The sequence below is a fragment of the Phoxinus phoxinus genome (genome assembly GCF_949152265.1).
Source record: "Phoxinus phoxinus genome assembly, chromosome: 21".
Classification (NCBI taxonomy): Eukaryota; Metazoa; Chordata; class Actinopteri; order Cypriniformes; family Leuciscidae; genus Phoxinus; species Phoxinus phoxinus.
This window is the reverse complement of record NC_136896.1, coordinates 780824-805823: the sequence shown is the minus strand read 5'-3', so window position 1 is coordinate 805823 and position 25000 is coordinate 780824. Positions and strand designations below refer to the sequence as shown.

General features: G+C 40.2%; 2 protein-coding genes across 4 annotated transcripts in view; one reads left to right on the top strand and one right to left on the bottom strand.

The window, feature by feature from the left end:
* pdzd7b (PDZ domain containing 7b) overlaps positions 1-25000 on the top strand; it is a 34722-nt gene that overhangs the window by 996 nt on the left and 8726 nt on the right. The window contains exons 2-17 of one of the 3 annotated variants that reach the window (XM_079595048.1): positions 3590-3645; positions 3855-3980; positions 4263-4437; positions 4844-5020; positions 5811-5958; positions 6884-6944; positions 8124-8465; positions 8671-8820; positions 10668-10774; positions 11411-11502; positions 12531-12622; positions 12713-12772; positions 14018-14530; positions 15452-15552; positions 15633-15799; positions 20652-20787. In XM_079595048.1, the coding sequence (XP_079451174.1) occupies positions 3590-3645; positions 3855-3980; positions 4263-4437; positions 4844-5020; positions 5811-5958; positions 6884-6944; positions 8124-8465; positions 8671-8820; positions 10668-10774; positions 11411-11502; positions 12531-12622; positions 12713-12772; positions 14018-14530; positions 15452-15552; positions 15633-15785 (2353 nt within the window). In that variant the 3' untranslated portion in view covers positions 15786-15799; positions 20652-20787. Of the gene's footprint in view, positions 1-3589; positions 3646-3854; positions 3981-4262; positions 4438-4843; positions 5021-5810; positions 5959-6883; positions 6945-8123; positions 8466-8670; positions 8821-10667; positions 10775-11410; positions 11503-12530; positions 12623-12712; positions 12773-14017; positions 14531-15451; positions 15553-15632; positions 15800-20651; positions 20788-25000 lie in introns of those variants that run through there. The other 2 variants (XM_079595049.1, XM_079595047.1) reach the window with 2 other exon arrangements.
* Positions 16318-25000, bottom strand: part of lzts2b (leucine zipper, putative tumor suppressor 2b) — a 21551-nt gene continuing 12868 nt past the window's right edge. Inside the window, exons 4-5 of the mRNA XM_079595050.1 lie at positions 22795-23064; positions 16318-21049 (exon numbers count right to left, since the gene is read on the bottom strand). Of these exons, the coding sequence (XP_079451176.1) occupies positions 20456-21049; positions 22795-23064 (864 nt within the window). The 3' untranslated portion in view covers positions 16318-20455. The remainder of the gene's footprint in view (positions 21050-22794; positions 23065-25000) is intronic.

The window sequence follows — 25000 nt, the reverse complement described above, 5'->3', positions numbered from 1 at the left end:
ATGCTGATACGTCATATGATAAAATGCTAAGATGATATTTAATGATCAAAACTCTGTAGTTTTAAAACATATAATGCAATGCAATACAATGATGATTGAGAGATGAAGTAATAAACCTTCCTCAAAAGATGATCATATTTAATACTCATGATTTTTCTATGATAATCAAGTAAAGCTGCTTCAGTCCAGTAAGTGTTCATCTTGAAATATTATTAATAATATCAAACATAATCAGCGCAGATTTGACAGCAGAAAGACACGTGAGGCTCGAGCTGAAGGACGCTTGTACTATTAAACTAAAAGACTTTTACTTTCATTTCAAAAACGGTCTAAACTATCAGTCCGAGACCGAAGGACTGGAGGAGAGTGTTTATCAGCGAAGGTTTGTTCATGAAATCTGCATATAAATATGATACGGTATGCTTTATAGGGTTGATTAAAATCAGTTATAAATTGGAACACGTATGACTTTTAATTATACATCAACATCAAATACAGTAAAAGCTGTAAACAGATTTACTAATCATAATAAACAACATTTTCCTCTGGGACCAGCTGTGTTTTTGGTGAGTTTTGATGTGTTTTATAAAGACTGATGGATTATAAAGACTGATGGATGTGTTTTATAAAGACTGATGGATTATAAAGACTGATGGATGTGTTTTATAAAGACTGATGGATTATAAAGACTGATGGATTATAAAGACTGATGGATTATAAAGACTGATGGATGTGTTTTATAAAGACTGATGGATTATAAAGACTGATGGATTATAAAGACTGATGGATGTGTTTTATAAAGACTGATGGATTATAAAGACTGATGGATGTGTTTTATAAAGACTGATGGATTATAAAGACTGATGGATGTGTTTTATAAAGACTGATGGATTATAAAGACTGATGGATGTGTTTTATAAAGACTGATGGATGTGTTTTATAAAGACTGATGGATTATAAAGACTGATGGATGTGTTTTATAAAGACTGATGGATTATAAAGACTGATGGATGTGTTTTATAAAGACTGATGGATTATAAAGACTGATGGATGTGTTTTATAAAGACTGATGGATTATAAAGACTGATGGATGTTTTATAAAGACTGATGGATTATAAAGACTGATGTGTGTTTTTTATAAAGACTGATGGATTATAAAGACTGATGGATTATAAAGACTGATGTGTGTTTTATAAAGACTGATGGATTATAAAGACTGATGGATGTTTTATAAAGACTGATGGATTATAAAGACTGATGTGTGTTTTATAAAGACTGATGGATTATAAAGACTGATGGATTATAAAGACTGATGTGTGTTTTATAAAGACTGATGGATTATAAAGACTGATGGATTATAAAGACTGATGTGTGTTTTATAAAGACTGATGGATTATAAAGACTGATGGATTATAAAGACTGATGTGTGTTTTATAAAGACTGATGGATTATAAAGACTGATGGATTATAAAGACTGATGTGTGTTTTATAAAGACTGATGGATGTTTTATAAAGACTGATGGATTATAAAGACTGATGGATTATAAAGACTGATGTGTGTTTTATAAAGACTGATGGATGTTTTATAAAGACTGATGGATTATAAAGACTGATGTGTGTTTTATAAAGACTGATGGATGTTTTATAAAGACTGATGGATTATAAAGACTGATGTGTGTTTTATAAAGACTGATGGATTATAAAGACTGATGGATTATAAAGACTGATGTGTGTTTTATAAAGACTGATGGATGTTTTATAAAGACTGATGGATTATAAAGACTGATGTGTGTTTTATAAAGACTGATGGATTATAAAGACTGATGGATTATAAAGACTGATGTGTGTTTTATAAAGACTGATGGATTATAAAGACTGATGTGCGTTTTATAAAGACTGATGGATTATAAAGACTGATGGATTATAAAGACTGATGTGTGTTTTATAAAGACTGATGGATGTTTTATAAAGACTGATGGATTATAAAGACTGATGTGTGTTTTATAAAGACTGATGGATTATAAAGACTGATGGATGTTTTATAAAGACTGATGGATTATAAAGACTGATGGATTATAAAGACTGATGGATGTTTTATAAAGACTGATGGATTATAAAGACTGATGGATGTGTTTTATAAAGACTGATGGATGTTTTATAAAGACTGATGGATTATAAAGACTGATGGATTATAAAGACTGATGGATTATAAAGACTGATGGATTATAAAGACTGATGGATTATAAAGACTGATGGATTATAAAGATTGATGGATTATAAAGACTGATGGATGTTTTATAAAGACTGATGGATGTTTTATAAAGACTGATGGATGTTTTATAAAGACTGATGGATTATAAAGACTGATGGATGTTTTATAAAGACTGATGGATTATAAAGACTGATGGATGTTTTATAAAGACTGATGGATTATAAAGACTGATGGATGTTTTATAAAGACTGATGGATTATAAAGACTGATGGATGTTTTATAAAGACTGATGGATGTTTTATAAAGACTGATGGATTATAAAGACTGATGGATGTTTTATAAAGACTGATGGATTATAAAGACTGATGGATGTTTTATAAAGACTGATGGATGTTTTATAAAGACTGATGGATTATAAAGACTGATGGATTATAAAGACTGATGGATGTTTTATAAAGACTGATGGATGTTTTATAAAGACTGATGGATTATAAAGACTGATGTGTGTTTTATAAAGACTGATGTGTGTTTTATAAAGACTGATGGATTATAAAGACTGATGGATTATAAAGACTGATGGATGTTTTATAAAGACTGATGGATTATAAAGACTGATGGATGTGTTTTATAAAGACTGATGGATGTTTTATAAAGACTGATGGATTATAAAGACTGATGGATTATAAAGACTGATGGATTATAAAGACTGATGGATTATAAAGACTGATGGATTATAAAGACTGATGGATTATAAAGATTGATGGATTATAAAGACTGATGGATGTTTTATAAAGACTGATGGATGTTTTATAAAGACTGATGGATGTTTTATAAAGACTGATGGATTATAAAGACTGATGGATGTTTTATAAAGACTGATGGATTATAAAGACTGATGGATGTTTTATAAAGACTGATGGATTATAAAGACTGATGGATGTTTTATAAAGACTGATGGATTATAAAGACTGATGGATGTTTTATAAAGACTGATGGATGTTTTATAAAGACTGATGGATTATAAAGACTGATGGATGTTTTATAAAGACTGATGGATTATAAAGACTGATGGATGTTTTATAAAGACTGATGGATGTTTTATAAAGACTGATGGATTATAAAGACTGATGGATTATAAAGACTGATGGATGTTTTATAAAGACTGATGGATGTTTTATAAAGACTGATGGATTATAAAGACTGATGTGTGTTTTATAAAGACTGATGTGTGTTTTATAAAGACTGATGGATTATAAAGACTGATGGATTATAAAGACTGATGGATTATAAAGACTGATGGATTATAAAGACTGATGGATTATAAAGACTGATGGATGTTTTATAAAGACTGATGGATGTGTTTGTTCTGTATCGCAGTGAGAGATCGCAGGAATCCGGGGGCCGGTCGACCGTCAGGATGGAGGCTGAGACGGGTGAATAATAATTGATTAGTTGGCCGATTATTTCTTCGATTAATCGGATTAAAAAGCCCTTTTTTTATTGACAAAACACACTATTCCACGTGTGTGTGTGTGCGTGCGTGTGTGTGTGTGCGTGCGTGTGTGTGTGCGTGCGTATCCGTGTGTGGGTGTGTTTGTGCGCGTGTGTGTGTGTGTGTGTGTGTGTGTGTGTGTGTCCGCAGGTGAGATGCTGAGGCTGACACTCGTCAGGAGGGATGATGATGGTCACCTGGGCTTCAGTGTGCGAGGAGGATCTGAGCACGGACTCAGTGTGTTCATCAGTAAAGTGCAGAAGAGCAGCGCCGCGGGTGAGACGCGCCCGGCTGGTTTTCTACAAATGTGACCCTGGACCACAAAACCAGTCACATCATGGGTCAATTTTCTTAAATTGAGATTTATACATCATCTGTGTGTGTGTGTGTGTGTGATGGGTAGGGTTAGTGTGTGTGTGTGTGTGTGTGTGTGTGTGATGGGTAGGGTTAGTGTAAGGGGACAGAATGTACAGTTTGTATAGTATAAAAACCATTACGCCTATGGAATGTCCTCAAAAGTATAGCGAAACAAACCTGTGTGTGTGTGTGTGTGTGTAGAGCTGTCGGGTCTGTGTGTCGGTGATAAGCTAGTGGAGGTGAACGGCGTGAGTCTGGAGAACATTAGCATGAGCAGCGCAGTGAAGGTGTTGTCGGGTCACGCTCGCCTCCGATTGGTCGTCCAGCGCGTGGGCCGCGTGCCGGGCGTTCGCTACACTAACGAGAAAACCACGTGGTGAGTGTGGAACCAAAATATATGAAAATATACTGCAAATCCATAAATGGGAAACTAGTGCTTATATTTTTTTAATATATGCATTGACCACATTTGCCTATATATTAATACACATCAAATATTTATAAATGAAGACAAAAAATAGCATGACATGTAATATTAAAAAAGTTTTATCGTTTATTGTGTACATATATTGCACATGTTTCCATATAAATGTAAATGTATGTTCACACACACACACACACATATATATTATATATATTATACACACATTCACGGAATGAGTTACAACAGATTTCTGGTTCCCTGCATGCTTTGCTTCTGTTAAAGGAGAGTAAATGTTAAAATGAAAAAGTGTGTGTGTGTGTGTGTGTGTGTGTGCGTGCGTGTGTGTGTGTGTGTTCAGGGTGGACCTGATCCACCGGCGGATGGTGGTCGAGGAGTCGGGCGCTCGTGTGTCGGTGTACAGCTCGGACGGGGCGCTGTGCCGCACGGTTCACCTCGACCTCTCACACGACCGGCCCTGTCTGGGACTCAACATCCGCGGAGGACGGGAATACAGCCTGGGCATCTACGTGTCCAAGTCAGCACACACACACACACTACTGAGAGAATGCTGCATGCTGGGACTTTATATGCACTGCTGCAGTATTGTGGCTTCCTCATTCGGTTTCAACACTTGATCCATTAATACTAACACTTTCTATTCTATTCTATATCTATAAAAACATGGGGGGTTTTTTCGCGTACTGCGTCAGATTAAACGGGGAAGGGTCACAGCACTTGCATATTGTTGTCATGTTGTTAGTTTCACTGCTTCTATTCTTATTTCTAAGTTGCTTTGAATAAGAGCGTCTGCTAAATGAATAAATGCAAATTTTTAATTTTCTGTGGCCATCTGGTGGTCAAAAGGAGGAACATATCCAAAAATGTTGTTTTCTTTTATATTTTATAGCATTTTATTGCATTTAAAAAAAAAAATCTTATTCAATTTTATAGCATTTTTGAAGTAATTAAGTTGTTTGGATGGATTGGCACTAAACTAATTAAAACACATATAAATTAAATTTACTAGATAGTTTCAATTAACTAGATAGTTTGTTGACAAATATTGATGTTGCCTTGACAAAGCCTGGTCTGAATGTTTAAATAATTAAAGTTTGAAGGTTTTAACATCAGAGAAATAATCAGATTAAGTTTTTTTTTTTAAAGAAGTAAAAACAGACCAATAAAAACTCAAGAAGACCCAATAACCCCACAAAGCCACATCACACAACAACAGACCACATGCTTTTGGAAAAACTAGCTCTGATACAGTGTGAAAATGTGTTGTTTTTTCTTCTGTTTTGATGTGTGTGATTGTGTGTTTGCAGGCTGGATCCTGGCGGTCTGGCAGAACAGGGCGGAGTCAAGATGGGCGATCAGATCCTGTCAGCCAATGGCGTGAGCTTTGAGAACATCAACCATTACAGAGCAGTGGAAGTGCTGAAGAGTCAACCTCATGTCATACTGACTATTAAAGTGAGTCACACACACTCTTACACACACACATACACACACACACACACACACACACACACACACACACACAGACATACACATGTACACACACACACTCTCACACTAACACAGTCACACACACACTCTCACACTAACACAGTCACACACACACACACACTCTCACACACACACACACACACACTCTCACACTAACACAGTCACACACTCACACTCTCTCACACTCTCACACACACACACACACACACACACTCTCACACTAACACAGTCACACACTCACACTCACACACACACACACACACTCTCACACTAACACAGTCACACACACACTCTCACACACACACACACTCTCACACTAACACAGTCACACACTCACACACACACACACACAGTCACACACACACACACTCTCACACTCACACACACACACACAAACACACACTCTCACACTAACACAGTCACACACACACACACACACACACACTCTCACTAACACAGTCATTCTCTCTCACACACACACACACACACTCACACTCACACACACGTACAGCAGATGGTTGATGTGCCTCTCTGGTTTCTGTGTCAGGTTGTACATTATTCACTCTGTTCCTGGATCAGGTATTCCTGCAAACTCATACACACTTAATGTCCATATAAACATGCCAACATTCATGACCAGGAACCAGAGAAAAGCTTAAAACCTGCAGTTTACTGAAGGAAAAATATTTCACCTCAAAGAGATTCAGCTTTAGTTCATAAGAATGCGATTCTATCACACTAGTGTTGTGTTAACATGTGTAAAGTGAAGTATTGTGGCTTTTGAAACGGTATTAACGTTTATTCTTTTCCCAATAGAGTTCCATCGCACAAACTGGCAGACAAAGTGATAATTGACAGCTTGGATATAAATGTGTATTGTTGTTCACAGGAAGCTGGCAGATATCCTGCTTACAAAGAAATGGTGACAGAACTCAGCTGGGTGAATAAATGTAAGCTAAAATGTCAAGAAACAACAATAATATGCTAATCCGTAATGGGATAGTTCACCCAAAAATGAAAAATAGTCTATGATTTACTCTCCCTCAAGCCGTCCTAGTGTATGACACTCTTATTACTTCAAGTTGTGCTTAAGTCGAATCGGTATGTTCGTTTGGCCGGAAGCTAGTTATTTTACTTTATAAAGTTTTAAATATGGGTATTCTTCTTACACAAACTCATCGCTTCGCTTCAGAAGGCCTTTATTAACCCCTGCAGAGCCGTGTGGAGCACTTTATGATGGACAGATGCACTTTATGATGGACAGATGCACTTTTATGATTGACAGATGCACTTTATGATGGACAGATGCACTTTTATGATTGACAGATGCACTTTATGATGGACAGATGCACTTTTATGATGGAGAGATGCACTTTTATGATGGACAGATGCACTTTTATGATGGACAGATGCACTTTTATGATGGACAGATGCACTTTTATGATGGATAGATTCACTTTTATGATGGATAGATGCACTTTTATGATGGATAGATGCACTTTTATGATGGACAGATGCACTTTTATGATGCATAGATGCACTTTTATGATGGACAGATGCACTTTTATGATGGACAGATGCACTTTTATGATGGACAGATGCACTTTTATGATGCATAGATGCACTTTTATGATGGATAGATGCACTTTTATGATGGATAGATGCACTTTTATGATGGATAGATGCACTTTTATGATGCATAGATGCACTTTTATGATGGACAGATGCACTTTTATGATGGACAGATGCACTTTTATCATGGACAGATGCACTTTTATCATGGACAGATACACTTTTATCATGGATAGATGCACTTTTATCATGGATAGATGCACTTTTATCATGGACAGATGCACTTTTATCATGGACAGATGCACTTTTATCATGGACAGATGCACTTTTATCATGGACAGATGCACTTTTATGGACTTCAAAACAGAAACGGCCATTCACTGCCATTATAAAGCTTGGAAGAGCCAGGACATTTTTTTATAAAACTCCTATTGTATTCTTCTGAAAGAAGAATGTCATATACACTTTAAGATGGCTTGAGGGTGAGTAAATTATGGGCTAATTTAAATTTTGGGTGAACTATCCCTTTAAGTACACTAACCTTTGACCTCTTTCAGCGGGCAGTGGAACCGTGTGTTCGTCGTCACGCGGGTCGGGGTCTCACTCGTCGACCTCCTCGCTGTCCTCTGGGACGCCCCTCGGCTCTCTGAGTGGCTTTTCCCAAACTACTCTGCCTGTTAGCTTCCCCTTAGGAGCCAGAATGTCCGGCGAGGGCCAGTTTCCCCCAGACTCCACTGATAACGAGGGTGGTTCAGGGCAGCTGCGCACCGTGAGCCGAGGAGCCACAGAACTCTTGCAGGACTCGGTGATCCGGGGCGAAGGAGAAGAGGACGAGAGAGAGTCTGGAGCGAACAGAAGTCTTCCGATACGCCGAACACGAAGTCATGTGACAGTGTCAGGTAGGGTTAAGCGGCTTAAAGAGATCATATACGGTCATATTTTGTTATATTCTGCTTTTTAAAAGAAGTCTCTTCTGCTCACCAAGGCTGCTTTTTTTTTATATTTATTATCCAATTGTCCAATTGAACAGAAAAAGTTCCCGCCAGATTTACATGAACGGTTTCGTACCAATAACGCACCGGTTTGTTCCTCCTGTTGCCACAGAAGAGGAAAGGAAACAGAAGAGAAAGCAGACGGAACGAGGAGAAGAAAGCGCTTCGCTGCCGCGCTCCAAAACTTTATTCGGTCTTTTCCGAAAGCGAGATTCCTCAAGATCACGCTCCAGATCTCCCTCCCGCTCAGAGAGCATTCTGGGTAATATTTTTGGAGGATCACATCGTGGTTACTTTAAGGTTTCATTGTTAGTGTAATTATATATTTAAGTGCTGAGTAATATTAAAGGGATACTTCACCGCTGGAAAGATGAATGTGTATTTAAAATGGGTCGTAGTAGAAATGTGAAATTATTTTTGAATTTGGAGCTTCTAGACTGAGAAAAGCCATAAAATGTATTTGTGGCTCATGTGGATGAAAGATAACAACTCCCAGAATGCACTTGCTTCACTGCCCTCACTCCCAAGCCACGCCTACCGGTAAGAGCGCAGTTAAACAACAAGGCTAGGCTACTTGTTGACTCGAAACTTAAGATGCCGTTTTATCGTGAGTCTCTGTGACGAGTCTGCCCGGGATTGGCCCAAAATGTCCGGGATTCGGCTTTAGCGCTCTACAGTCTCCAGTCATCATGTTCACTGCGGCGAGCGGGACGAGACTGACGGCCGCGGGAGAACGGATCGAGGCCGGTGGCGGGATTACTGATGAGCGACGGTCCGAGCGCCGGTCTCGTATCTCTCACGGAGGAGCGGGAATTTTCTTAGCAATGTTAAAACGCACATCAACCGATCACTTGTTTAGCGTTCATGTAAACACTACACTCAGATTCACCGATCGGGATGAGTTCAGTTAGATTGAAACAAAAGCTGTGCGACGGCAGAAAGCAAAAGCCGAATCCCGGACATTTTGGACGATCTCGACGGCTGTCCGGGGAAAAGAGGACGGTCACCGCTACTACTCAGCTTTCTCCACAGAACAAGAGCCTGTTAGCTTAGCTTCCAGATAAAAGATGGCTGACACTTTTTGTACATTCTGTGAGTGAGATCCCTCCTCTATGGGCCGCTGAAGACATGCGGATCTAGCGCCTCCTACTGGCTGTAGTCTCGAGCCTCTGGACAAAAAAGCCTCAGATGATGCAAAATTGAGATTTTTTCATCATCTGAGGATTTTTTCCAGACAAAAAACACATAAATCTCTCGTCTCAGGGGGACATGAGGGAGGGAAGCACGGTCATTAGAAAATACTACAGGTTTTCTACTGATGCAAACCTTAATGCTAAATCCTGAAGTGTCCCTTTAAGCAACTACATGTACTTAATATAGGGTTAGAGTAGGATTAGGATTTGGTTGAGGGTTAGTTTCATGTATTGACCCTTCACAGGGAGTTTGATTGACAGGCGATCTGACCAATCATAATCCGCCGAATCCGCCATTTTTGTCCGACAGCAGTCAGGAGAGTTAGTAGATGAACGCTAAAGGATTTGAGCTTGAGAAGCGGAGTGTACTGACGCCTTTCCGCGGTTAAAACAACATTCTGATGTTCATTCATGTTTATTTGATGCTATAAATGAACTAGAAGGAAGAGATGATGGTTCACAAGCGGCTTTAACTGAGGCAGCGATCTGTCACACACATTAAAGAACATCAAAACGCTATTTATTGTTTAATTTCGTAAAAAAATTACCAAATTTGAAAGTTGAGACTTTGTTTCCGGGTCTGTGTCTGTCAGTGTCTCTCTGCTCCGCGATGTGTTGTTCACTGCGTGAGAACATGGCGTGTGAGAAGGCGTGGCTTGTCGGGCATAGCAACAGTAACTAAAGGGGGCGGGGCTTTGCGAATGGTCAATTATGCATAATCTACAGTTATTACTATGGTAAGTACATGTAACAAGTACACTGTGTAATAAAGTGTTACCCACATTGTTAAGTCCAAAGCGTACTTAAGTTGTTATGCACTCAGGCGAACGCATAGGCAATAGAAATGTGGAGATAGTTATGTTATTATCCTTTATAAAATAAAATGCGTCTGATTTAAACCTGTATGTTTCCACAGCCGGGTGTACTGGTGATTTATCCGGCGCTCTGAATCACGTACGAGAGATCGCCGTGAGGTTGCTGGAGGATGAAGATGTGGATGTGCTCATGGAGATCTGCCGGAGGGTGAGAGAGATTCAGCCTCACACACTAATACTGGGAGTGTGTTTCCCGAAACCATCGCTCTAGCGAACATTGGCGAACAGCGTCGCAGAGGTGTGTGTGTGAGCGACAGATCTCCTGCGGTTAGAAGCAGAGTTTCATGTTTGCATGTGGACTCAATAAATCCTGATCTTCAGCACAATAATCAAGTTGACATTCAGTGCAATCTGTGTCTTTTATTTAGAAAACATGCAAATGTCCTTTACGTCTTTAGTTTGTCGAGAGATTTAAAGTGTAGTGTGTGAAGAGTGCATGTGTGAACGAGCTCGAGTGCGTAAGAATGAGTCTATGAGTGAATCTGGAAATAAAGCAAAATAACTGAGAAACATGAGAAATATTCCTCAGATGCATGTCTGTAATTTATAGCAAAACATCTCGATCTCAAGCAGATTCATTAAAGAAAGTTATTACTTTCGACCAATATGCGACACTAAGGTTTCGGGAAACAGTCGTGACTCGCTAGTGGATTTCTCCAGCGATGTACCGTACTGTGGTAGTGAAGCACGAGTTACGGCGGTGTACGGGAAACACACTCCAGAGGATCTCATATAGTTCAGGGGTTTCTTTGTCCAGAGACTAACTCCTGTGGTGTTCCGGCAGTATCTATCCGAGCGAGGGCTCCAGACGCTGGTGCAGCCGCTGCTGGCCGTCCTGAACACGCCGGAGAAGCTGCTGATGCTCCGAGAGATCCGGTGAGACCCACAGATCATGTGCAGATAGTGCATGACCAAACATTTATATCACAGTATTTTTTTTAATTATACCGGTTTCACGGTATATATTTTTATTATGATTATGATTTTTGTGGGTCAATCTGACCCTCATTCATGTTTGATGGTTAAAGGCAAAAAAAAAAATTTGGGGGATGAATTTTGTCAGTTCTCAACTTTACACTGTGTTGAAGCCGTTTAAAAAAAAAAGTGTTAAAATACTGTTTAAAAAATGTAGTTTGTGGGGAAAAAAAGTTTAAAAAAATCATGTTTTATTTTGTAATGCGTGAGAAGTATTAATGTTAAAGGTTTGCTTTTTTTTTTTTCATAGTGTGATTTTTGGTGAATTATTCTGAACCCAATTACGGTCAGTGTATTTGCTCACTGTAAATATTGACTGTATTTACTTCTCAGCCCATTTTGATTGGCATTTTTCGCAGTTTTAGACCAAACATACAGTAGAATGGTGTTCTAGAGTTTCACGACCCTTTCAAAAGAAAAATCAAGAGGGAGAAAGAGTCTTCATCAGAAAAATCATGGACAAAACAGAAATTCGAACACAATTATATATTTCTTTTGTAATAATTGATGATACGTGACCCTGGATCCCAAACCCAGTCTGGAGCCGCACGGGTATATCTGTGGCAATAGCAACTATACATCGTATGGGTCAAAATTATCCATTTTTCTTTTATGCCAAAAATCATGAGGATATTAAGATCATGTTCCATGAAGATATTTAGTAAATGTCCTACCGTAAATATATAAAACATGTATTTGTGTGAGTGAATGCAGCACAATCGTGAACATAAATGCACAACTTTAAAGGAGATTTTCTCAATGTTTACATTTTTTTGCTCCTCAGATTCCAGATTTTCAATAGTTGTGTCTCGACCAAATATTGTCCTATCCTAACACACCACACATCACTGGAGAGATTATTTATTCAGCTTTCCAGGGTTTTATTGCTCTACAGAAGTGACTGTAGTTTGGTGTCTCTCGTCTCCCAGAACTCTCGTGTCCTCCAGTGATCTCCCGCTCTTCAACATCACGGTGTCTCCATTCGAAGAGGAAGCTTATGATATTCTGAAGAATCGCTCATGTGAGTCGATCAGAATCTTTCAGTATTAATGCACGATGGTTCACAGTTGCGTGCAGACCCGTCATTAGTCTTCTTGTGTGTTTAATTTAGGCAGAAGTTCTCCTCAGACAGGCCACGCCCCCAGACGCCACCTCATCACACCTGCACCAGGTGAGCATCATTTCTCCTATTATATCCATCAATAATTCCATATACTGTACCAGTACACCTTTATAACTTTTAAGTTGGCATATGACCGACCTTTAACTTATATTACATATGATATATTATTATATAACAATATCGAGCTATGTTGTGTTTAGTGTTGTCTAGCACATAAATTGTTCCATTTAAAGGTTTAAATGTCTGTCAGTTTTGTTACATTTAGAGATTTAAGTTTTTTTTAAGTTAGATATTTAACCCTTTATATTGGCACCATTACATATTTAAAACTGTAATATCCTATACTAAACCTAAACCAATCTTGACAAACTATATATCATTTGAAAGCTTACAATCTCTAGTTTTAATTTTTGCAGACTGATTTTCTAAATAAATTACAGAAGAGCCGTAATTTATCAATTTGCAACAAGAATATGTTTATCCTCCTAAGGCGTGTTCAGACCTTTATTTTGAAATAGTGATGAACATGAAAAATCATGAAAGAATGGTAGAAACCTCAGTTTGTTTTCATGTCAAGAGTTCAGAAGATAAGCATCCATTCAATTATTTTAGAAAAAAAGCTCTGAAAATGTTTTAATATAAATAAAACAATAATAGATTCAGCATTAGTGATGTGTCAGCGAGCTATAATGCACATACGGGATCTTCTGTGTTTCTTAGAGGTTGAGTTCATTTCAAAATCTGCCAAACTTCCAACACTACTTCTGAATAGGATGTCTACTTCATAAATTGTATGAAAATTGTAAAAATAATGGTTCAGACTCAAACCACATATGGAGATGGAGGCGCCCTTATATGGGCAGTGATGTCCACTAGTGGAGAAGTGTGGTACTGCGCCCAAACTACATCTCACTGAACGCTTATTTTCTGAGATATCAACCTAACATTTGAAACACTACTTATGCAGATTTTTGGCTTTCATTTTTTTGCAGTTTTAGAGTCACCCAGGTTTTGAAAATATATATTTTATATAAAATATGAATAAAAAAATGTTTAACGTTGTACATTTTCATAAACTCAAACTTCTATAACTTCTTTTCTGTTTAACTTTCTTAATTTATTTCACTTCTACAAAACTCTGCCAAATGTCTTCTTTAAAACAAGACCAAATCTTACATCTATATTCCAAAGCATTCTTGAATTACAACCATTTAAGTTCGAAATGTGCATTTTCATGTCTATTAAATATAAGGGGGCGCTTGATAAGGGGTTAAATGTCTCTCTCTGCCTCAGATGTGCTTGGTGTGTTTGAGCTGCACGCATCAGAAGACGTGGAGAAACACAATCAGCTTCTAGAAGGTCTCGAGGAGCTCCGTCTGTCCGGCTATCAGGACCAGAACGAGTTGCTGGACGTTCCTGTGGACGCGTTCAGCCTCTCAGACGCATTATCGTCCTCTAGGACGCCAGCGCTCCTCCCCAACTGGCTCCTGGCGGAGAACACGCGTTCAGACTCTTCCCAGACGTCGGCTCATTCACTCAGAGGACGAGCTGCGGTCCGGAACGAACTCTCGAAGAGTAAGTCAGTCGGAGCGGATGTGCTGCTCACGGTAGTGGACCTGCCTCGCCACAAGAGGCCGCTGCTCTCACAGGTCTTCGGGTCCCTGAAGAAGTGCCACCGATCGACAGTGACCCCCGCAGGACAGTCTGTGCAACTGCAGCTGCACGAGGAACACACTAGTGACGTCCACACTGAGCCAGAGTTTGAGCTCACTACAGTCCACGTCAGCAAGACCAAGCAGTCACTGGGTATTCAGTTTACTTGCTCATTTCAATGCAATTTTAATAATATTGAATCAGAATCCTCTTGCAGCTTCTCTTCTCTTCTCTGATGATGTGGGCGGGGCAACCTGTCACTCACATGAGATCAGCCAATAGCAAACCACAACCATCCAATCAGTTCCCCACACACACAATCAAGCCCCGCCCACATGTGTTCTTGTTCCTGAAGCGCTTCTCTCGATATACGGCACAATAGAGGAGAGAAGACCAGCACAACTTCCCCTCAGGCCGACTTTATCGAGGTCATATGAGGAATCAACTTGTCCTTGATCTGTTGAGATGAGAGTTTATTGTGCAAACACATTTTTCAGAAGTCACAAATAGTTGTGTTGTAAATGTGGTACGTGTGTTGTCGTAGCGTGTGCTATTCTGCTCGATATAGAGAAGAGAAACACTTCTGTTTTTAATAGAAGAATTTTAATACAGAAAGAATTTTGTTTGTCAACTTGTTTTTAATTTACATAATTTGTAGATAAACGCCGTCGTACATAAAATCACAGCAGCACTTTATTTTTTTTATTTTTTTTTATTAAGTGGGCTCTATAGGAACACAAACAAAAAACTAGGTGACCCCTTTAAAGCCGGCATGAAATTTCTATTTGTTTTCTAAATGCATGTTATTGAGCTTGTGAACGATTCAAACATGCATGCTTAATTTTTTTTAATTTGACCTAGTCATTTTTTATGGATCTTCCACGAACCGATGGATGTACGACGTCCTCTCTTACATTTTTTAAGGATGTACGTCAGAATATGGAAGAAAAGACGTGAGGCTACGTCACACAATAGTGTGTAGTCTAATCTGTGTGTGTGTGTGTGTGTGTGTGTGTGTGTGTGTGTGTGTGTGTGTGTGTGTGTGTGTGTGTGTGTGTGTGTGTGTGTGTGTAGGGATCAGTATATCCGGAGGATCCGAGTCCAGGGTGCAGCCGATGGTGAAGATCGAGAGGATTTTCCCAGGAGGAGCAGCGTCTACCAGTGATGCTCTGCGGGTAACAGACTCCCTGTGTTAGCACGTGTGAGTTAGCTAATGCTAAATAGCTCATGGGCCTCTGTTCTGTGTGTGTCTCAGGCCGGTTTTGAGCTGGTGTCGGTGGACGGTGTGTCTCTGCAGGCCGTGACCCATCAGGACGCTGTGGAGATCATACGGCAGGCCTTCAGCAACAAGAACATCGACCCAATGGAGCTCGTGGTCAGAGTTCCCAGAGAGCCCAGAGTCTCGTGACGCGATGCCTTACCGTATGTATTTCACAACACTCAAAAAATATGTGCGTGACGTGTTCATGAAGAGCGTTTTTGAAGCACAAACCTGAAAATGTGCAGCGAGGCGGATTAGCTGAGGTGACGTGACGCTAACGCTAGCAGACAAACGGCTAGTAGTGGCAATCCACCTGTCACTCAAGTGGCCACGCCCTTAATTATGCAGAACTTTAAGGCTTAATATAATTTAAACGGATGAGTTATAAAAAAAAAAATCTTCCTCACAGTCGTCATGAAGAGCAAAATTAGCTTTATAGACCAAAACCATGTTTATTTCTGCAGTAAAGTTGGGCATTTTAACATGCGGGTGTATAATAATAATAACAATAAACATATTATTTGCAAAAATAGACAAAAAAACATATTCAGAACTCACAACCTTCCAACATAATGGACAGACATGTTAGTAAATCTAATAAATCCTGGTTTAGTTGCTCTGGTGACACCAAAGATCTGTATTTTCAAGAACATACATATTGAATGAAATCCCAGTAAAGTTGATTCATTGCAGGTGTTTAATTACAAACAGGAACATTAAATATACAGCACGAAAAATATACAATGTATTGGCTTCATACAAATACTGTTAATTAAAAAAAAGTCGAATACCACCACAAGAAACAGAGCGGTCACACGCACGCCGGCGATGCTTTGGTCTATTCACAGCGGCTACGCTACGCACGTGCACACCGAGGTTACCCAACGCCATGCGGCCGCGTGTGATCTGAAGTGTGCAGTGATGCTCTTATTTTGGTACAAATATAACAGTCACGGATACAGAGATCATAGTACGAAAGCCATTTTGGTTTTAACACGTCACAAAAGTCCAGCTTTTACTGATCAGATACTCTCGGTAATCCTGGCATGATGTGGTCGCGGTGTAACTGTGCTTTAGGAATCAGAATCTATTTTCTAATGTTAGTTAAGGCGAGACACGGCAGGCAAAAACAATGTGTTTTTTTTTCACTGGTCAATCTTGAGATTTTGGGCTATTTGTCTTCAATAACATCTTCTTTCAGACGTGTGGTGCAAAAAAACTCCAAAATACACATTTAGGTCTTTATTTTACTGCACTGTGTCTATTTGCGTTTGTAGATTTCTCTGAAATTCAACAAAAGTTTGCATTCTAAATCATCATGATCCGCGATCTCTCTCTGCTTCCTTTAATCACACACACGTCTGGAAAGCTCTCTCTCTCCTGTACAATGCTGTCGATCCAAATACGGTCATTTCCTTTTAATCAGCAACCAATCGTGAAAGTACAATGGGCATTTAACTCTAAAAGTGAAATCTCATTGGCTGATGTCAATTTCAGACACCATGATTGGTTCAGAAGCATCACGTGACGCGCTCTGACACTCAGATGTGTGTGTTTGACTGTTTTTCTGCTCAGTTGAAGGCCATAAATGCTGTGTTTATAAGTGTTGATGTGATTTAGGTGGTCTGTATTGTTGTTGCTAATGATTTGATGAGATATTGTGTCTGTAAATAGTTGTTTCCACTAAAAAAGTATGATTTTCTTACATTACAAATCTTTAAATGCCGTTTTCTCAAAATGAGTTTGTCATTCTCCAGTGACACATCTCAGCCGATGTACACCAAACTCTCCAGTTACACACTTATCAGTATTCTGAAGATATGTTCAGAGGGATTTGTTAATAAATCATTCCTGGCCTGATTTATGTGACATTTTAATAAAAAAAATATGGCGAAAATCGATTTTTTAAGGCTATGGACAGTATATTTAGATTTCATAGGTCATGAAAGCATATATCCTGAAATCCCTCTGAACATCTTATTCATCTTGTGTGTAATCAAAATGAAAAAAAGAATTTTGCACCTGGCTTTATCATATGCTCAGATCTATCCCCTGGAAATATATGCAAAATTGCGCATATTTAATGAGATAATGTCTAATTTGCATAATTAAACATACAAATTTCAAAAACTTGTAATACATTTTTTTTATGAACTTGTGTAAGTAATCAACTGAGGAAGTGTCATGGTGATATCTATTATTTTAAAATATTACCCTATTCACCTGCAGTGTCTCGCCTTAAGGGAAAAAGCCACGAGTTGTGAATTTTGGTATCTCGCAACAACGCCAAGACGAGGAAACAAGCGCTTAAACAACGGTGGAAATGCATTTACCGCAGTCACATGACCTTTTCTTCAACAGAGGATGTGATTGGATAACCAGCGGACCAATCGCATCGCAGCATCTCAAACGAGAGCCAAAGTCCGTCTTCATGATTCGGTTTAATGACTGACCTCTGCGTTCCCAAACATCAGTAGTTTATTATTGTGTTTAATCTGAGACACAAGTATGTTTATTATGGAGGCTTTCCCAGTTGCAAGCTAATGTTATATTTTATTACTGATAGTGTGCATCATCTTCGCCAAAAGCTGAAGATCTGGTTTTCTTGGTGGCTTTATTTGCAAATGTTTTATGCAACACTTTAGGGCTGTGCAATGATGAATCACATCCAGAATAAAAGTTTGCGTTTACATAATATATGTGTGTGTACTGTGTATTATTATTTGGTATATATAAATACACACATATCAAGTACCGGTATATATTTAAGAAAAATGTGTTATTTATAAATCAAATATTTATATTTAATATAAATTATATATATACAGTATACATACAAATATTTCTTAAATATATTCATGCATATGTGTGAATTTATATATACAAAATATTTATACAGAGTACACACACACACATGTGACCCTGGACCACAAAACCAGTCACATGGGTCAATTTTTGTTGTATGTAAACCAGTACGTATGTTGGATGTGATTGATCGGTTCACAGCCCTACAATACTTGCGCACAACTTTGGATGGAAACGGCTAATGACACAAAAGTGCACTTCTGTGAGTTTACAAACATACTGTGTTCCACATGTGCCCAAAAATATCCATTAAATGTATTTGCACCAGTTATTAGGCCACATAAATAATTTAACAAACGTAAGAACAGTTTTTGCATTTTATGCAGAGCACATTTCTGAATGAGTGCGGCAGAAGACGATCACTGGAGCTGGGACAACAAACCGGTTCATCGCCAGCATCGCCATTCTCTCTCGAATCGGTTCTGAGCTAAGTTTTGAACAGCAGATGGCGCTCTAGGCTAGTTTTAAACAGCTGATGGCGCTATAGGCTAGTTTTGAACAGCAGATGGCGCTCTAGGCTAGTTTTGAACAGCAGATGGCGCTCTAGGCTAGTTTTGAACAGCAGATGTCGCTTTAGGCTAGTTTTGAACAGCAGATGGCGCTCTAGGCTAGTTTTAAACAGCTGATGGCGCTATAGGCTAGTTTTGAACAGCAGATGGCGCTATATGCTAGTTTTTAACAGAAGATAGCACTCAAGGCTAGTTTTGAACAGCAGATGGCGCTCTAGGCTAGTTTTAAACAGCTGATGGCGCTATAGGCTAGTTTTGAACAGCAGATGGCGCTCTAGGCTAGTTTTGAACAGCAGATGGCGCTCTAGGCTAGTTTTGAACAGCAGATGTCGCTTTAGGCTAGTTTTGAACAGCAGATGGCGCTCTAGGCTAGTTTTAAACAGCTGATGGCGCTATAGGCTAGTTTTGAACAGCAGATGGCGCTATATGCTAGTTTTTAACAGAAGATAGCACTCAAGGCTAGTTTTGAACAGCAGATGGCGCTATATGCTAGTTTTGAACAACAGATGGCGCTATAGGCTAGTTTTGAACAACAGATGGCGCTATATGCTAGTTTTTAACAGAAGATAGCACTCAAGGCTAGTTTTGAACAGCAGATGGCGCTATAGGCTAGTTTTGAACAACAGATGGCGCTATATGCTAGTTTTGAACAACAGATGGCGCTATATGCTAGTTTTTAACAGAAGATAGCGCTCAAGGCTAGTTTTGAACAGTAGATGGCGCTCTAGGCTAGTTTTGAACAGCAGATGGCGCTCTAGGCTAGTTTTTAACAGATGGCGCTTTAGGCTAGTTTTGAACAACAGATGGCGCTATATGCTAGTTTTTAACAGAAGATAGCGCTCAAGGCTAGTTTTTAACAGATGGCGCTTAGGCTAGTTTTGAACAACAGATGTGTGTGTGTGTGTGTGTGTGTGTAAGGCATTGGAAGACCATCCGCTGTTAAAAAATAAGCTCAGAATCGGTTCGAGAGAGAATCGCGATGCATTCGGAAAGATTCGATCCAGAATAATTTCTCGATTCGCAATGCATCGATTTATAACCCCAGCCCTGCGCTGCAAACATGCTTTTCTTACTCAGTACTTTTGTCTAGTTTCCAGTCCAAATATCTAAAGAAAAGATATTTTAAAGGAAATAAATCAAAATGAAGTGAGTTTTTGCTTAAAACAAAAAAAATATCTGCCAATGGGGTCAGAATTTTTTCAATTTGCCCATTTTTTCTTCTTCTGACCCCATAGGCAGATACTTTAGCTTGTTTTATGCAAAAACTCACTTAATTTTGATTTATTTCCCCAGAAAACAAGAGATATTTATTATCCTATGGCATTTTCCTCATCTAGTAAATGCATTTTTAGACATTTGGACTGAAAACAAACAATAATACTCGAAACAACAATAACGATTACCTAGCTTTAGCATGACAGACTCGCGCAAGCACCGGTGATGTCAGATCTCGGTCGCAGCGATGTCGTCGAACGTGACTTCGTTTCCGCTCTCCTCGTCGTCCTGCTCTCTCGACTCCAGCTCGAGTTTGAGTTCACGGAGCGACCGCTCCAGATCGCGGTTTCTGTTGTACATCTGCACGTAGTTCTGCTGCAGCTGCTTCTGGTAGCGGATCACCTTCTGCTTCTCCTCCTCCCAGCTCCTCCTCTCGCTCTCGAACGCAGCGGCCCGGTCGGACCAGTGCTGGCGCTCGTACGCGAGCTCGGCCTTGAGCCGCTCGCCCTGATGCCTGGAGGCGCTCAGATCCTCGCTGCCGTGGCTCGTGGACTCCTCCAGCCGGCTCAGTTTCTCTCGGAGGAGCTCGCTCTCGCTCTTGCGGCGCTGCAGCTCGTTCTCGCAGACCTCCAGCTCCAGCGTCCGCGTGTGTGAGGCTGTGTGTGCCTCCTGGAGCTGGCTCTGGCACGTCTTCAGCTCCACACACACGTCTCTCAGCTGCCCGCGCACCGACACCAGCTCGCCGACTCGCTGAGCCAGGTCCGCCTGGAGGTCCTTTAGCTGCTGCTTCAGCAACGAGATCTCGCCGGACTTCTGGCACACCTGAGGGACACACGACACATGACTCACAGCGTGGAGGAAATTAAAGGTGCAGTATGTAAGTTTTCCACTCCACTAAAGCATACAAACACCAGAATCTGCATATATTGCGGAGACATGCTGAGTTCACACACTCGTCTCTCTGAAAACACTTCTACAGCTGCTATTTTACTGTGAAATGTGTGTTTCCAGGCTGGGATGTTTGTTTTAGTTTTGGTGTGTGACGCTACACGTCGCCAATTTGCCAGTTTCCGTTGTCCATTGCGCTCGCTCCTGTCGCGTGTCTCAAACTGGCGATCCGCGTGAGCGTCGAGTCTGAGGAGGCGGGAGAAATGAGGATCTCTCTGAATTGGACTGCAGTACCGATGTCCACCACTAGTGTCGTTCTTACACACTGCACCTTAAATTAGCATTAAGCTTGTATCAGTAGAGAACCTATAGTGTTTTCGTATTACTGCTTCCCTCCCTCATGTCCCCCTGAGACGAGAGATTTATGTGTTTTTTGTCTTGAAATAATCCTCAGATGATGCAAAAATCTTAATTTTGAGTCATATGAGGCTTTTTTTGAGTTTTGAGACTCCAGCCAGTAGGAGGCGCTAGATCCGCATGTCTTCAGCGGCCCATAGAGGGATCTCACTCACAGAATGTACAAATAGTGTCAGCCATCTTTTATCTGAAAGCTAAGCTAACAGGCTCTTGTTCTGTGGAGAAAGCTGAGTAGTAGCGGTGACCGTCCTCTTTTCCCCGGACAGCCGTCGAGATCGTCCAAAATGTCCGGGATTCGGCTTTTGCTTTCTGCAGTCGCCATTCATTGTTTACATGCACAGCTTTTGTTTCAATCTAACTGAACTCATCCCGATCGGTGAATCTGAGTGTAGTGTTTACATGAACGCTAAACAAGTGATCGGTTGATGTGCGTTTTAACATTGCTAAGAAAATTCCCGCTCCTCCGTGAGAGATTCGAGACCGGCGCTCGGACCGTCGCTCATCAGTAATCCCGCCACCGGCCTCGCGCCGTTCTCCCGCGGCCGTCAGTCTCGTCCCGCTCGCCGCAGTAAACATGATGACTGGAGACTGTAGAACGCTAAAGCCGAATCCCGGACATTTTGGGCCAATCCCGGGCAGACTCGTCACGGAGTCTCACGATAAAACGGCGTCTTAAGTTTCGAGTCAACTAGTAGCCTAGCCTAGTTGTTTAACTGCGCTCTTACCGGTAGGCGTGGCTTGGGAGTGAGGGCAGTGAAGCAAGTGCATTCTGGGAGTTGTTATCTTTCATCCACATGAGCCACAAATACATTTTATGGCTTTTCTCAGTCTAGAAGGCTCCAAATTCAAAAATAATTTCACATTTCTACTCCATAAATGACCCACTTTAAATACACATTAATCTTTCCAGCGGTGAAGTATCCCTTTAACTATCATTTCAATAGGCTTTATAGCATTAGTTCACTTCAGAATTGAAATTTCCTGATAATTTACTCTCCCTCACAAAAAATTAAAAGTAAAAAATTAACAAAAATGTACACCAAAATTGAATGTAACTCGACACCCTTGCCTCATTTAGTATACGCGTTTCTATGAATATGCAAATGAGCCCCGCCTCCACTCACTCCCTCACTCAGAGATCCACTGGTGGACGATCACACGTTGATCTGATTGGTCAAGGTAGTGTGTGACGTCAGAAACACCAGCGATTTCAAACCGTGTTTTTGAGACTGTAAAACTTCTGTGATGTGACTCCTGCTCACCTCCCACTTGCTCTCCTCGAGCCTGGGCCCGAGGTGTGTGTGCTCCCGCTCGTAGGAGTTGCACCGCTCCTCGAGTCTCTGTCGCTCCTGCAGGATCTGCGTCATGTCCTCGCTCTGCTTCTTCTTCTCCTGCTGGAGCGTGAACACCTGGAGCTGCAGGAGCTGATGCTCACGCTGAGCTTTATGGGACGCCTTCTGCATCTTAGCGGCGCACGTCTGTCTGAACTCCTCCATCTCCAGCTCCGTGCGCTTATGCCTCTCCTCGTACACCTAAACACACACACACACACACACACACACACACCCACATATAATCTGTTAGAAACTATAGCCTTCAGTTTGGATCAGAGTTTGAAATGAACACTCGCTAAATGTGGGTAAAATTCAGCTGTTGGCGGGAAACGCTGTCAAATCACGAGCCAATGTGGCGTGTTACTTATTATGTTTACTCACTTTGCTGGGGAAGTTCGATTTAGCGCAAATACTCGTGAGTCATCATGACATGTGACCCTGTGACCCCAAACCCAGTCTGGAGCCGCACGGGTATATCTGTGGCAATAGCAACTATACATCGTACGGGTCAAAATTATCCATTTTTCTTTTATGCCAAAAATCATGAGGATATTAAGATCATGTTCCATGAAGATATTTAGTAAATGTCCTGCCGTAAATATATAAAACATGTATTTGTGTGAGTGAGTGCAGCACAATCGTGAACATAAATGCACAACTTTAAAGGAGATTTTCTCAATGTTTACATTTTTTTGTTCCTCAGATTAGGGCTGTGCGATATTGACAAAAAATGATATCTCGATATTTTCTGGGATTTTCTCGTTAACGATTATTAGACGATATTTTGCTGAGTTTATTGTGTTGGTTCTTTGGCAGGTTTAGGACTGTCGTGGTCAGCTGACTCCCTAAAGTTTTGGATATTCTTCATACTCTGTAGTAGTCGGTTCACAGCAGTCAATGTTTCAATTGATTTTTACCTAATATGGGCATTTTTATCTTTTATCTTTTGTGTCATTTTCATAAATTTAATCAAATTATATAAAAATAATTGTATTTTGCATATTATACTGTAAAAACACATAATTATAGTTAATTTTAGTTGATCATAGTTGATCATAACTAGAGATGATATAGCACAAACATTTCATGATTATAGTTGCAAAAATGTTTATCACAGAATTCTGTTCAAAAACTAATACTACTACACAATGAAATCAATTTACAGTTTTATTATGTCGAAAACCAGCAAATAACAAATAAAATTAGCATCAATATGCACCTTTGTTTACATAAACATTAAAATAATAACATTAAAAAAGTGATCTACTAACATGTACAAGTTCAAATAAAGTTTTAACAAAAAGGTTTTATGAAACGATAAACCTCACATATTTCAGGCTTTAAATTGTTGTTTTTATAAAAAGAATGAGTCAAAAAAGATAAATGACTGACATTTACTAGAAGAGAAAAACACCCGTAGTGTTTGGGTCCTTCATGTTGACTGAGCTTTCAATGTTGTTACGGATAGGGTGAAGCTAATTGGTTGGTTCTTGTCACATGACCTGCAGTGCGTTTGCGGCATTCTGAAAAGTTCTCGCTGCGCCTGGAAAAAATGAGCGCGTCGCTTCATTTATGAGCGCGCGCCTACATCTGAACGAACTTGAGCACACAAAAGACGCGATATGTGAACGAGCGCCGTGTTGGAGACCCCTGGTGGAGACCCCTGGTGGAGACCCCTAGTGGAGACCCCTGGTGGAGACCCCTGGTGGAGACCCCTGGTGGAGACCCCTGGTGGAGACCCCTAGTGGAGACCCCTGGTGGAGACCCCTGGTGGAGACCCCTAGTGGAGACCCCTGGTGGAGACCCCTGGTGGAGACCCCTGTTGGAGACCCCTGGTGGAGACCCCTGGTGGAGACCCCTGGTGGAGACCCCTGGTGGAGTATGCATGCACTCTCTGCGTGTGTGTGAGGGATAGGCTATACTCGATAATGTCAAATCGCACATCGTTAAAATAACAATTACGATATTATCGCAGACGATATATATCACACATCCCTACCTCAGATTCCAATATTGTCCTATCATAACAAACCACACATCAATGGAGAGATTATTTATCCAGCTTTCATGTGATGTATACATTTCACTTAAAATAAAATTGGCCCATGTGACTGGTTTTGAGGTCACATATAAA